The 13833-nt window shown below is 60.2% G+C and overlaps 2 protein-coding genes across 2 annotated transcripts in view; both read left to right on the forward strand.

Moving 5' to 3' along the window:
* Positions 1–4933: 4933 nt before the first annotated feature.
* Positions 4934–12865, forward strand: GPR56 (G protein-coupled receptor 56). Its single transcript, XM_009318851.1, has 13 exons — positions 4934–5113; positions 5655–6080; positions 7383–7506; positions 7574–7721; positions 7805–7933; positions 8175–8291; positions 8849–8894; positions 9261–9361; positions 9445–9560; positions 10141–10415; positions 11051–11162; positions 11428–11696; positions 12190–12865. Exons 1-13 carry the CDS (start codon positions 5074–5076, stop codon positions 12720–12722), a joined length of 2436 nt encoding a protein of 811 aa, XP_009317126.1. The 5' UTR covers positions 4934–5073; the 3' UTR covers positions 12723–12865.
* An 855-nt stretch (positions 12866–13720) lies between these two features.
* The window catches only part of GPR97 (G protein-coupled receptor 97), a 5396-nt gene continuing 5283 nt past the window's right edge, over positions 13721–13833 (forward strand). The window contains exon 1 of the mRNA XM_009318863.1: positions 13721–13802. Coding sequence (XP_009317138.1) covers positions 13721–13802 — 82 coding nt within the window. The remainder of the gene's footprint in view (positions 13803–13833) is intronic.

The following is a 13833-nucleotide window of genomic DNA, read 5'->3' on the forward strand; positions in this document are numbered from 1 at the left end:
CCGGGCCCTGTGTGTGGCCGCCGCTTCCCACCCTGGGAGAACCACCAGCGCGCCCCATTCCACCTCCTCCCTCCTGACGGAGGGCGCAGCATCCCCGTGGGACCGCCGGCGTGTCTCGACAGGGTGATCTCCCTCCCCTAAAATGCCTGTTGGGGCGATTCCTCCTGCAACATCTCAGCTTGCTGCTGCCGGTCCTGGCACGCCGCTGCGGGATGCGGGATGCTCTGTGTGCTCCCTGCCCGCAAGCTGCCTGAGCCACCCCTCCAGAGGGACCAGCAAAACCCAGCGAGGCCAGCTGGAGAATTGAAATTAAGTCTCCTGGAATAACCTCCTGGCAGCAGGTCCGAATGGCTGTTGAGGAGGGAAGGCAGCCAAAGCTCATTTCACAGTCCAAGGGCTGCAGTCCCCCCCCTCCAAGCTCCACCGCCAGCGGGGAGCCAGGAGTGTTTTGGAGATGTGGGGGGGGCAAATCCTTTAAGCCCAGGACCGCAGCCATGGTGGGTTTTGCCGTGCCCCTTACTGGATTTGCAGCTCCCACGTAAATTAAGCCAAGGCCTAAAAATGCTGCACACTTGGTTGCAGGCCAGCTCTTAATCCTGCGACCCGGGGGCTGCTATTCGCAGAGCAACAGGTTTGCAAGCAACTGCATGCTGCTGGGACGGGGACCCCCGGAGCTGGCTGTCCCCGCACCTTGCGGTGGCACCCGTGGGTGTCGGAGGGACGCAGTGCTGCGGGGTTTGCAGACAGCGGGCCGGGTGGCTCCCAGCGTGCCAGTGCCTGCGTGGTACCAGCTGGGCGGCAGCCTGCCAGCGCTTGTTTTTCGGGAGGGCTCCGACCCCCCAGCTCTTTTCCCGTCAGCTCACCGACAGCTGGGGTTTGGCAGGGATCCAGGGGGGCGGGGGGGAGGCGGGCATGGCCTCTTACCTGGCTCCTCGGGTGCTGCAGCCTTCGCCCCCACTGTGCTTGGCTTTTCTGCAGCCAGGAAAGCCTGCCTGGACCAGGTTCACCCTCGCTGGGCTCCGGGTTGGCTGCTTCCCATGCCAAACCCCAAATGCCTGGGAGCCCGATCTGGGGTGGTCCTGGGCTGCTCTGCACCGCCCTGTACCTCCCTTCCCCGGCACCCACGGTGCGGGCAGGCGATGGGGACCTTGCTCATGCAGAGGGGGACGAGACCTGGGAGGGGACGGGGTGTTTTGGAAGCCATTTAAAACCCAGGGGGGTGGTTTGGGTGGAGGGAAGGTACAAGCTGACCCGCAGGAGGAGGCCAAGGGGTTTCTCCCGCAGAAGGCTGAGCAGTGGGAGCGCGCTGTAAGGACAGCTGTCTGTACCCCCCGAGGCCGGTGATGTGGCGTGGGGTGCCGGGGAGGACGACCTGCACCGCTTTGTTCCCGTTTCATGGCAGCCCTGAATTTGCCGCAGGTGTACCTGGTCCCTTGCAGACCATTTGCTGACCGACCCTGCTGAAGCCACAGGCTTTGCATGCCACCGAGCCGGGTGCCGTGTTGCCCAGGCGCTGGAGGAAGCGCTGGTTTAGTTTGCTGCGATATTTCTGTCTCTGGTGGTTTTTAGGAAATGGATTTTTTTTAAATTTTGAACGTTACGATCCAGCTTTAAGCAAAACCTCTATCTCGAGAGCCTCAGACGCCAGCGGTCTGCCTGTGCCAGCCTCCTCTCGGCTCTCCCCACGCCTGCTTGGGAAGGGATGGTTGCCAGCGGCTGGTGAAGGACGGATCTGGCAGGGAGCTGTGCCGCTCCCGTGGGAATCTTTATCGGGTCTGGTTTTGTCCTGTTGGCAAAACTCAGCTCACGGGTGCTGGGTGTTGCGTGCAACCCCACGGCCCAGGAAAAGCCGATCCTGCGACACAGGCTTGGCACAGCCGGGCTGCCGGCGTTGCGCAGCTGCCGCTCAGCTCCTCGGGCATTCACAAACGCGCCGGGTCGGACCCTGCCGCCCACCGGTGACGGGAAAGGCTCGCATGCCGATGCCGTGAATAACGTGCGGGCTGGCCCGTGTGTGCACGGGCCGCTGGCCAAGGACAAGGGCACTTTGTGAAACACCCGGGTGACCGACGCTGGAGCATCCCCTCCGCAGGGGGGGTCCCCGCCAGGGTACCTGCCTCCTCGGGCAGCTCCAGCTCCGGGCACATCGTCTGCGGTCCCTACGATGGAGGCTGGTCATGCAAAGCTGTTCTGAATCTTGGGGAGCCCGTCCTGGATTGCCTCTCCGTGCCTCAGTTTCCCCATCCGGTTCCCGTGTTCTTGCCTGGGTAACAGGCTGCGGGTGATGAGGTGTGGAATCTCGAGGAACAGAGCATCGGCGCATTTTTCTAACGGACCTGGAAGGGAAACAGAGATAAAAGCCCCTGGATCTCCCCGTTTCCGGTGTTTGTTTGAGGCGTCAGAGCATCTTCCCTTCTCCTCGGGAAAAACGTCACGTCCAAAAGCCACGTGCCACCTCCAAAAGCTTAAATACCTGCTGCCAAGTCACCCAGAGAGCAGTAAGGTGGTAATAAAGTCCAGGCTTTTTTTTTTTTTTTGTGGTTTAGGGTTTTTTTCCCATTTGCCTCCAGGTTTAAAGGCCGCAATATTATTCCTTGGCTTTTCTTTCCAAGATCAGCATGTTCTTTTAGTGGGAGGATACAATGTGATGCCCAGGGCTGAGCCTTCCTCCGTGCCGGTGGTGAGGGAGCCTGGTCCAGACTGCATAGCGTCGGCGGTGTCCCCGCCACCTCTTTTTACATCATCTGGCTGATTTTGGGGCCAAACCAGGAGTTTTTCTGTGCGTTATTGTTCTTGGAGGAACTCAGCCCCCAGGCTCTGGCTGGGGCAGCGGGTAAAGCCATCCTGCCAAAGGGGGTCTCTGCTTGGTCACCATGATAGTGCGGGGCTTTTGAAGATGGGTGACACTGGGGAGGTGCCCCGGTGGCAGCGGGGACGCACGGCATCGCCGCGGGTACCCAGGGGCGGCGATGCCGCGTGTCCCCACTGCCGCCCAGGGATGGGAAGATGACGGAGCAGGATCCAGCCCCGGCGTGGGCTCGGTGCATCTGCCTCCCTCCGGCGCTGCTTATCGCCGGCGTGGATGGGAACCGTGTTCACCCGCTGCGAAACCATTTTCGGGGGATTTTCTCTTGCTATTGTTTGGCTCAGGAAACTGTAATCGGCGTCGGGGCGAGCGGGACCATATAGGGCTTGGAGGGGAAATACCAGCTCCCCCACCCACATCCCCACAGGGATTTCTGGTCCCGGTTGAGTAACGGCTGAAAGGGGCTGATCCTGTCCTCCGACCGCCCCAATAGAATCCCAACGGAGCCCCCGCAGCGGGATGGGCTGAAGCCTTGTTGGGATTCAGCATTCCCCACCCGGAGGGGATGCTTTCCCGGCACACCGGCTCTGTGCCATCATGCCACGGTTGGCATTCATGTGCCGCTCTGTTGCTTTTAAGCGATCCAGGTGTTTCCCATTGCCACCGGCATTTTGCCACCCCGGATCCGTGCTTTTTGGATACACGTGTGTGATTCCCAAGTGTGCGGCAAGGCACCGGGATGCCAGCCCCATCCGCATCCAGCTACTGCTGCCAAGTCATGCCTGTGCCATACCCTCCCAGCCCACACTGGGGAACCTCGTTAGCACCACACTCAATTATGCCCCTGGCAGCAGGTTAATTAACTACCCGAAGCCCCTGTCTTCCAGTGATAAACTGCTGCAAGAAGCAGACGGGGAGGGACGGGGAGCGGGCTGTGCCGGGGCAGGATGTGCCCTGGATCCGTGCCGGCCGGAGAAACCGCCAGGAGAAACCCGTGCTGGTGGGAGAAACCTGCTAACAGGGAGGCCAAGTTTTCAAGCAAGCGGTTTCCCCCCCAGCCTTCCCACCTGACGACCGCTGGGTGCCTGGGAGAGCTCGTGAGCCTTTGCGGGTGATGCTGGTGGGTGCCCTGGCACCTGCTTGCAGCACACGAAACAGAGTTTGGCCACTCAGTGCATTTCAAGGAGGGTGCTTTGAGAGCGGCACAGGAGTGGGGTGCAGCGGTGGCAAACCAGGTGCCGGCTTGGCTTTGGGCATTGGCAAAGCGTTTGGCTCCGCCGGCCGGTCCGGCAGCTCCTGCCGATGCTGTCCCGCCCTGGGGGGGGCTCTCGCTGGTTGCTGGCCCCTGGCAGGATGGGTCCCACCAGCCTCGACCCGTTGCTGGGCTGACAGCAGCGTGAGGAGGAGGCGAAGCTCGGTGCACCCCAGCAGCACCGAAGATGCAGTTCACGGTGTGGGGAAGGCGGAAAGTGCGATGGGAAGGGCTGCGGGTGCGAAGGCTGTGGCTGAGTGGGGCACATGGGTGTGGCAGCACCCTAGGGTGCTTGGTGCTGGCCTGGGTGCAGGTTACAGGAGCCCCGGCCGCATATAAAGACAAAGAAAAGGGTGGTGGAGCAGAGTGCAGGATGAAGGGGTGGGGAAAGGGGATGCGGAGGACGTTGCCCGGCTGGTCACAAGGGGCAGAAGGGGTTTTGGCAGCCTTAGTTGCTGCGTCGGCATCGCTGGGAGAGCCCATTTCTGCCGGGCTGAAATAACGGAGTGGTTTGCAACGTTCCTGGCTCCTCGGCTAATCTGCAGGAGCTGAAAGCACCTGAGAAAATAGTTTTAGGGCTGGCGAATTAGGAAACCACTGTTTCCTTCTGTTCCTATCACTTGCGATAAGAAGCCAAGGCCCAAACCGAAATGCGAGGCAGTGAGCGGAAGAGGGGACCCCTCCCGTGCTGAATCGTTGGCGGTTGATGCCTGTGCCGGGCCGGTGGGGCACCCTCCCTGTGCCGAGAGCCCGGCGACCCGGCAGCTGGCCTCCCCCGTCCTTCCAGCCCACAGCCGGGCGGGATGCCCGGTGCTCGTGGCTCCTCCTGGTGGCAGAGGCACCGGGGAGCTGGCCGTGACACCGGACCGTGTCCCACTGGCACAGCCTTTGCTCTCCATCCCCTGACCCCATGATATGGGTTGGTACCTAAATACTCACGTGGCCCCTTTCCTTTGTACCCTTCCAGGCTCTGCTTTCTCCTCGGAGGCCAAGCCAAAGCAGAGAGCTGCCCGGGATGAAGGTCCTCCTTCTGCTCCTTCTCTCCCCCCTCCAAGGTAGGCTGTCCTCAGCCACGTCCTGCCCCGGGCTGGTGGGCCAGGTTTGGGCTGCTGGACATAATGGGCAGCCCCAAAACATTGGCTGGGAGGCACCAAGGGGTGCCAGGGGGTGTTTGCAGCTGTGGCTTCCACAGAGGTGAAACATCTCATGCGCTGACGTGCCTCTGGTGGGGTGTCCAGGGCAGGATGGGTCTTTTCCAGAGGAAGGAGATGGTCTCCATCCATCCCTTCTGGAAATGGAGAGCTCCTCTGTCCGTCTCTGCCGACACAGGTGGTGGCACCTGGGAGAGGGTGGCACCATGACGTGGGAAGTCCTGCTGCCCCAGGAGCCTTGGCTCCCTGGCAAACCCTCCCAGCATGGCCATGGGGATGTCAGGGAGGTGGCCGACATCACGCAGCCCATCCAGGACGGGGTCGGGATGTCTGGGGCAGAGAGCCCGCTGTGCCACGCGCGACGGCTGCCATGGGAATGTGGTGTTTGCCGGGGGTGGCCGCCCCTCCGGCTGAACCGGCGTCTCCGTCTGCTTGTGCAACGCAGGTGTGGGAGCCAGCGGCCACCGGGAAGAGGACTTCTGCTTCTGCGGTGACCGAAACCAGACCCAGAACAGCTCCGTCATCTATGAGCATGGCCCTGCCACCATCACCATCGAGAACACGGCCCAGGCGCTGATAATAAAAAGGCCCTTTTTGCCAAACAGAAGAAACTCTTACTACATGTGCAGCTTGCCCCCGGCTTTGGGCAGGTACCGCTTCTGCCTCTACTGGTTCAAGGCCAACAGGACCCTGAGGCTGGTGTATGGGAAGCAGAGCTTCCTCCTGGGTGGGGACCTGTCCGGCAGCATCACCCGGGGGAAGGAGAGTCAGAAGACTGAACGAACCAGCACCTCCATCTTCAATGTGTCCTGCATCTCAAAGGGCGGGAAGAACACCTCCCTTGACAGTGCATCTGAATACTTCTTCCCCGGTAAAGGCAATTCAACGTTGTTTTAATGAAATAAAGCGTTCGTTTCATCCCCAGCCCATTCCCTAGCCATTGGCAGAGCATTGGTGGTGTCCCAGTATGTGCTACAGCGTGATGATGTGAAGACACAGCTGAAGGGTGATGGAAGGGGACATAGGTTTGCCTGAAGAAGCCCAGAGGCAGCCCCGGGTACCCAGGCTCCCAAAAGATGAAGATGGAGATTTTCAAGTGTTTTGCCCCTAAAATCCTGGGAAATCATGGCCTTTGCAGAGGTCTCCGAGGGTCCTGTCTGCACTGCTAGGCACCTAGCTAGCCTCAGCCAGCCTGGTCCCGATGGCCTTGGTGGGAACCGAGCTCCTGGCAGCAGGAGAAGCCCTCTGGGTTGGGGTCTCCATCAGCTCCCTGAGCTTGGGGTCACCTTGAAGCCCTCTGCTTTCTGCTCCCACCATAGAATCATAGAATCATTAAGGTTGGAAGAGACCTCTAAGATCATCGAGTCCAACCATCAACCCAACACCACCATGCCCACTAAACCATGTCCCTAAGCGCCTCATCTACCCGTCTTTTAAATACCCCCAGGGTTGGTGACTCAACCACTTCCCTGGGCAGCCTGTTCCAATGTTTAACCACTCTTTCAGTAAAGACATTTTTCCTCACATCCAATCTAAACCTCCCCTGGCACAACTTGAGGCCGTTTCCTCTCGTCCTTTCGCTTGTTACTTGGGAGAAGAGACCGACCCCCACCTCGCTACAACCTCCTTTCAGGTGGTTGTAGAGAGCCATGAGGTCTCCCCTCAGCCTCCTTTTCTCCAGGCTAAACAACCCCAGCTCCCTCAGCCGCTCCTCATCAGACTTGTTCTCCAGACCCCTCACCAGCCTCGTTGCCCTTCTCTGGACACGCTCCAGCCCCTCGACGTCCTTCTTGTAGTGAGGGGCCCAAAACTGAACACAGTATTCGAGGTGCGGCCGCACCAGTGCCGAGTACAGGGGCACGATCACTTCCCTGCTCCTGCTGGCCACACCATTTCTGATACAGGCCAGGATGCCATTGGCCTTCTTGGCCGCCTGGGCACACTGCCGGCTCATGTTCAGCCGGCTGTCGACCAGCACCCCCAGGTCCTTTTCCGCCAGGCAGCTTTCCAGCCACTCTTCCCCAAGCCTGTAGCGCTGCATGGGGTTGTTGCGGCCGAAGTGCAGGAAGTGCACTGGCCGAAGGGCACCAGGACTGTGCCCGGTTGGTTCGGGGCACGGGGAAGCCCGCTCTGTCCATGCATCTCACGACGTTTCCTTTTGTGTGCCCGTCAGCCTCTCCAGAGAGCATGCCCGTCTGGGAGCAAGATGTGGAGGAACAGCTCGCTGCCTTGGACAGCCTCATCGCCCAGCCCCCGGCGCCCTCCACGGGAGCCACAGAGCAGCGGATGCCTGGCTTGTCCTTTTCCCCCTGCTGTCGGTGCGGTGCCCGCTGCCCCCTGCTTACTGCACCCCTTCCCCGACAGCAAACTCGGGGAGCTGGAGAAGATGCTGGCCAAGGTGGAGCTTGAAGGGCAGAACCAGACCTTTGGGAAGGCCACCGTGCACGCGACCGTCCTGAGGGTCCAGCCCACCTGGGCTCCTCGGCACCTGGCCTTTGCTTCCCAAAGAGAGGTGGGTCCCGGGCAGCCTGCCCTGGTGGTCTTGGTCCGACAGCACCTCTCCCAACCTCTTTCCTGACGAGTCTCTCCTTGCAGGAGGGTGGAGAGGTCCATGGGTTCGCGGTGGACCTGCCGAGCAGCCTGTTTGTGACAGCGAAGGAGAGGGAGGAGGTGGTGGAGCACAGGGTGCTCCTCATGGACATCAATAGCCAGACCATGTTCCAGGTAACACCCAGACGCATGGCATGGTGGGGTGTCCCCACCGTGCTGGGGGCTCCGGTGATACAGGGCAGCAGGGATGCCGCCCAGACCAGGGTGCTGGTGCTCGCTCGGAGAAGATGCTTCAGACATGAGCTAGAAGCTTGACGGGGAAAGAGGCATGGGACCTCTTTTTTGGGGACTCTCACCCGCTTCATGCCCAGCAGCAATCCTTCCCATGCTGCCATCGCCTCCTCTTCTCCCACAGGATGAAAACAGCAGCCACGTCCTGGGTGACAAGGTGATCGGCATCTCCCTGGTGGACACAGTGGTGGCCAACCTCTCCGATCCAGTGGTCCTCACTTTCTTCCATGGCCAGCTGCCGGTAGGTGGGGAAACAGCCTCATGGAACCTGGTCCCACCAGGAATGGAGGGGCAAGGAGGGCTCAGGCCCTCCTTAGGGCTCAGGCTCAGGCTTAGAAAGTGGTCACAATCCAGCAGGTCTGTGCCCTTGGCCTGCCTGTACAGGGTCTGCTACGTCTTCTGGGGCTGTATCGTGATCACGGCTTCACCGTGTGCACTGGTGGTGGCGCTGCCTGCTCCTGTCCAGGAGATGCTGCTTTGCAGATATGTCGCCTCCAGCACAGTCTCCAGGGCTGGGAGGCACTTTGAGTTAACAGTCCCTTGGCTCATTCACGACCCTGTCAGGCGCCTGCTCAAAGCTGGACCCCTTGTTTGAGAAAGGGGACCTGGGAGGAAGTGTCTGCTCCGCAAGCTGCCAAGAGAACGGTCTCCGCCTGGAGCCCGCTCCCGTGATAGGGGATGGTTTGTCTCCTGAGACCGTCTCGCCTCCTGCCCCATGTTCTTCCATATCAAATGTGCTGTCCGGGCAACAAATCCACAGCTCCATCCTGACCAGGGCCCATGGTTTTGTCATTGCAGAGGAACGTGACCCCGCTGTGCGTCTTCTGGCAGGAGGACCCCACCGGTGAGTGCTCCTGCACTTGGGTGTGAAGCCAGGCGCTGCCTTTGCTCCTTTTGCAGGGTACCACAGACCTGCTGGTAGGAGTGAAAGTCGCTCCGCACCTCCCTTCCTCGCTCCAGCTCCATAAACCTTTCCCATGGGGTTGATTTCAGGTTTTCCCCTCCATATCCAATTTAAGAGCTTTCTCCCTCCCCTAGGGATGGGCCCTGGTGCTGAGGGTGCTATCTGAGTGTGTGTGCTTGGCATGGGACAAACTGGGACCCCCACTTTTGTCCTCCCCCCTGCCATGGACACCTTGCCCTGAAGATCCACAAACCCGAAGCAGATGTTCCTGCTGCTCACCAGACGCTCTCCCTTTCTCTTGCGCAGCCGGCTCTGGGAGCTGGGACAGCTATGGTTGTGCAACAGCAACGGGGGACAGCCGGACGGACTGCAGATGCAACCACCTCACCTACTTTGCCGTGCTGATGGTGGGTAGCGCCTTCCCGCAGCTCTCTACGTCGTTCCCACCAGCTGTTTTTCCTCACCATCTCTCGTTCCTCCTCCTCCTCAGGTATCCTCCCCGGAGATCGCCTACATACACAGGGATTACCTGAGTATCATAACCTACATCGGCTGCCTGATCTCAGCTTTGGCATCCATTTGCACCATCTTCTTCCTCTACTTCAGGTATGGTCTGACAGATCACCCCACGCTCCCTGTCTGTGTCCTGTCCATTGCCACTACGCCTGGGTGGGAGCAAGCTCTCCAAACACAGTTGGTGTCCTGGCTAGAAGCATGGTGAAGGAGCCATGCTTGAAGAAAGCAGAGTTCTGCTCTCCAGAAACCACACCCTTGGTCAGGTCTCCCGCAGGGTGCTTGAAAACGCCGGCTGTTTTCAATGATTTTGGAAAATCAGCTTGGGTGTTGTTATGGATCCGGCAAGCAGAAGCCTGCAAAGATCTTTTCAAGGGCCCGGTGGAGAACATGAGTGTCTTCTCCTGAGTCATGTCGCTGGATGATTCAGAGCTGAAATGATGTCGCTCTCTACCCCCCATGGCCTAGACCTGAAATGCAGGGTCAGCTGCAGGGGCCTGAATTTGCACATGTAACGGGTGGTCCTACCCGTGGGGTTAGGCTCTCAGCCAGAGGGTCTCCTGGCTCTTCTGGCGAGGGTGAGCTGCCCCACGCGGAGCTGTGGGGTGTTGTAGGACACCAAGGATGCTGGCCAGGCATGGTGGTGAGGTGTCCCCCCTCCTTGCTTCTCCAGGAGCAAGCAGCGAGACCAGATCACAAGCATGCACATCCACATGAACCTGCTGGGTGCCATCTTCCTCCTGGACATCACCTTCCTCATTTCCGAGCACTTGGCTTCCAGCAGCAGCGAGGCAGTCTGCAGAGCCGGGGGGCTGTTTCTGCACTTCTCCCTCCTGAGCTGCCTCACCTGGATGGGCATTGAGGGCTACAACCTGTACCGGCTTGTGATCGAAGTCTTCAACGCCTACCATGACCGCTTCCTCCTCAAGCTCTGCCTGGTGGGCTGGGGTGAGCATGGGGGAGGCAGAGATGCCCTGAGGGCATGGGCAATGGGGGCGGAGGGGCACCCCGCTAGGTCTTTCCCACCATCTGTGGTGCCTGGATGGGGATGGAGACGTAGCTGTGGGGGAGCAGATGTCTGAGAGCAGAGGGGTCTCTCTGCTGAGAGACTCGGTGGAGGAGACTTGGTGGCTGAGAGCAGAAGCTGGTGCTAGAGCAAGGGTGGGTCACCCAGCAAGGGAGGCATGTGAGAGCCACTGCTTGGGGTCTTTAAATAGTGATGGGATCCTCTCTTTCTGAAAGAAACATCCAGGACAGCCCAGAGACCTGGGCTTGATGCAGGAAGCACCCACGCGTCTCTGCCATGCTTTGGGCAGGAAGCCGCGGTAGGAAGATCTCATGATCTTTTGTGGCCTAAAATTCCGTGGCCCTGGGAGACCCCCAGCTGGGGTCGATGCAGCACAGCTCGCTCCCGGGCCGGGGCTTACGCCGGGCGTCCTTGTTGCATGCTCCATCCTCAGTTCCCCCTTGGGAGGGAGGACATTGGTTTGTACTCTATACGGGCAGAAAGGGGCAACAAAACCTTCCAGGAGGACTGAGGGCTGGGCACTAGGGCAGCCGCCTCACTCGTTCTTGCCACCCAGGACTCCCTTTCTTCTGCGTGATGCTGATCTTCCTGGCTAGCTGGACGAACTACGGCCCCTTCTCCATTCCCGTCTATGAATCCGTTGGTGGCAAATCCACCAACGCAACCATGTAAGTCATGGGAAATGTGTTGTCTGGTCCCTGGTCTTAGATAAAGTCAACTGGCTAAACCTTCATCGTGTCCTACAGGCTTTCCTTAGCCCACCTGTGGGTTTTCTGGGGCTTTGTGCAGGGTGGTGGGGGGGGATTCCCCCTCCCTGTTTAACTAAGCTGGGCGCTGGGTTTGCACCACACCTTCGTGCTTCCCCCAACCCCTCCAATTCATGTCCCTGTGGGATGACACAGCATAACCCTCTGCCCTTTCTCCTCTCTCCAGATGCTGGATCACGAGCCCCATGATCCATAATGTCGTGAACCTGGGTTTGTTCAGCCTGGTGTTCCTCTTTAACTCGGTCATGCTGGGGGCCATGATCCGGGAGATCCTCCGGCAGAACAAGAAGGGCCACAAGCTCAAGCACGTCCTAGCCCTCTTTGGGCTGAGCATCCTGCTGGGCATCCCCTGGGTGCTGGTCTTCTTCTCCTTCACCTCCGGCGTCTTCCGCCTCGTCTCCCTCTACATCTTCACCATCATCAACTCCCTCCAAGGTGAGCCTGGGATGCCAGGCCCAGGATGCCTGGGATGCCGGGCTCCTCCAAAGGGCACTGGGGCTTTTATGGGGTATTGATGGGGTGGTGATGGGGGTACGAGCCATCCCTGGCAGGCTGGCTGGCTCGCTCTCGACTGCTGTTGGTCCTTAGAGGTGGTTCACCCACCCTTCCTTCCCTTCGGGTGTTGGTCTCTTCTCCCAAGTAACAAGCGATAGGACGAGAGGAAATGGCCTCAAGTTGTGCCAGGGGAGGTTTAGATTGGACATGAGGAAAAATTTCTTCACTGAAAGGGTTTTCAAGCACTGGAACAGGCTGCCCAGGGAAGTGGTTGAGTCACCATCCCTGGGGGTCTTTAAAAGACGTGTAGATGTGGCACTAAGGGACATGGTGTAGTGGTGGACTTGGCAGTGCTAGGTTAACGGCTGGACTTGATGATCTTAAAGGTCTTTTCCAACCTAAATGATTCTATGACTCCTCCCTCCTGTCCCAGGTTTCCTCATCTTCCTCTGGTACTGGACCATGGTGCTGCAGGCGAGAAAGTCCCCTGACTCGCAGAGCAGCTCCGACAGTGTCAAACTGCAGCCCAACAGCAGCCAGAGCCACCTCTGCAGAGGCACTGCCCCCGCCGTGCCGTGCTGGGGCTCCCCGTGCGGAGGACGGCCGCGGGAAGGACTGACGCCGTCCGCTTTGCTACTGCACCCACCTCTTGGGGCTGCTAGGAGCCCAGGGACCTGCAGCGGGGCCGGCCGCCCCGAGCCCCTCGCCTCTGCCGGCCCCCTCCCCAATTTTCCCACCCACCGCATCCTGCCGGGCAGCGGCGCATCCCTCGGCTTGGCGTCCTTGAGGCAGGAGGGAGGGCTGCTTCCCCAGGCAGCAGGGGCTGTAGAAAGTGGAAGGGGCAGGGACAGGGTCCCCAGTGCCTCCGGACATCCCCTCTCGTGCCCTGAGGCCAGGGATGATGAGTGGGAAAGGCCCCATCTTCAGCCCTTGCTGGTGGTCACCGAGAGGGTCCTTCCTCAGTGAAGACAGAATAACTCTGCCCCCGCAACACCCTCCAGCAGCTGAAATAATCTATTTTTGTTATTTTGTTGAACGTCTATTTTTGGATGGTGTAGAAGTTTAATGAGTGCACCCGCACACCAGACTTGTGCCCATTAAAGTTGTTCCTGCTCGGAGTGTGGCTCGCCGAGGTCTCTGCTGGGTGCGTTCGTGGGCTTTCCAATGGGATCCATCCGTCGGCCGGGGTTGTCCCATCCCTGGGGCAGGACCCGGCGTTTCACCCTGTAGGCGCCTGCTGAGCTGGGACCAGTAAGTGCGCTCCCGGCAGAGCACTGGCAGCCCGGTGCCGTAGGGGTCGGGGTGATGGGGGGGGGATGCTGTGGCTCAGGAAGCTGCTGCAGCCTCTGGAGACACTCACCGCACAGTGGAGGAGGCCAGGGGAGGACGGGAATCCGAAGAGGGAGGTTTGGCAGGGTGGGAATCGCCTCCCTCGGTGGCTGCGGGGCCATGCAGAGCGCGGCTTTCCTGGCTGTGCCGCTTGTAAGCGCAGCGCCACGTCTCCCAACCCACCAGTTCCCCTTCCGGACGATGCTCCGCTTGCAGCTCATCCCCTTCCACCCAGCTCCAGCTCCCGTCTGGGACAGGGGGACCTTCCCGGGAAGGGGATGTTTGATCCCCGGCAGCTCGCGTCGATGCCTGGCGGCGTACCCAGTTTGGGAGAGGGATGCCCTGGCACATCGCTGGGCTGGTGGGGGTCATCGGCCGAGGACTTGGCAGGACGCGAGGGAGAAGGGGAAGGAAAAAAAGCCCCGAGTCAGTTGGGGGAAGCGGTCAAGGGGGAAACAACGCGGCTCTGACGGTTATTGCCGTTGCTGTGAGCTGGGGCAGGAGGTCACTTGCCAACCGAGGGGTTCGCAGAAGGGAAATGAGGACACGGCCGTTGCCTGAGGAGCAGCCACAGGCCCCGGGGGAGCCTGGGGAGGAGCAGAGCTGCCGGGACAAGGGGAGCAGAGCATCGTGGGATGGCCGGGGGCGGCCAGGAGACCCCACAAAGCAGCATGAACCTGCGCCTGGGCACAGTCCTGCTGCTCCTGGTGCTGCCCGGTGAGTGGCGGGTGAGCGGGACGTGGGCACC

This window comes from Pygoscelis adeliae, unplaced genomic scaffold, assembly GCF_000699105.1.
Source record: "Pygoscelis adeliae isolate BGI_AS28 unplaced genomic scaffold, ASM69910v1 Scaffold622, whole genome shotgun sequence".
NCBI lineage: Eukaryota > Metazoa > Chordata > Aves > Sphenisciformes > Spheniscidae > Pygoscelis > Pygoscelis adeliae.

What these genes read in the sequence shown, in the direction of transcription:
- GPR56 (XM_009318851.1), top strand. Translation starts at nt 5,074, where the DNA reads ATGAAGGTCCTCCTTCTGCTCCTTCTCTCCCCCCTCCAAG. An exon ending in ATAGCCAGACCATGTTCCAG is followed by an intron (nt 7,934 to 8,174) that starts GTAACACCCAGA and finishes CTTCTCCCACAG; the next exon opens with GATGAAAACAGCAGCCACGT. An exon ending in GCTCTGCCTGGTGGGCTGGG is followed by an intron (nt 10,416 to 11,050) that starts GTGAGCATGGGG and finishes CTTGCCACCCAG; the next exon opens with GACTCCCTTTCTTCTGCGTG.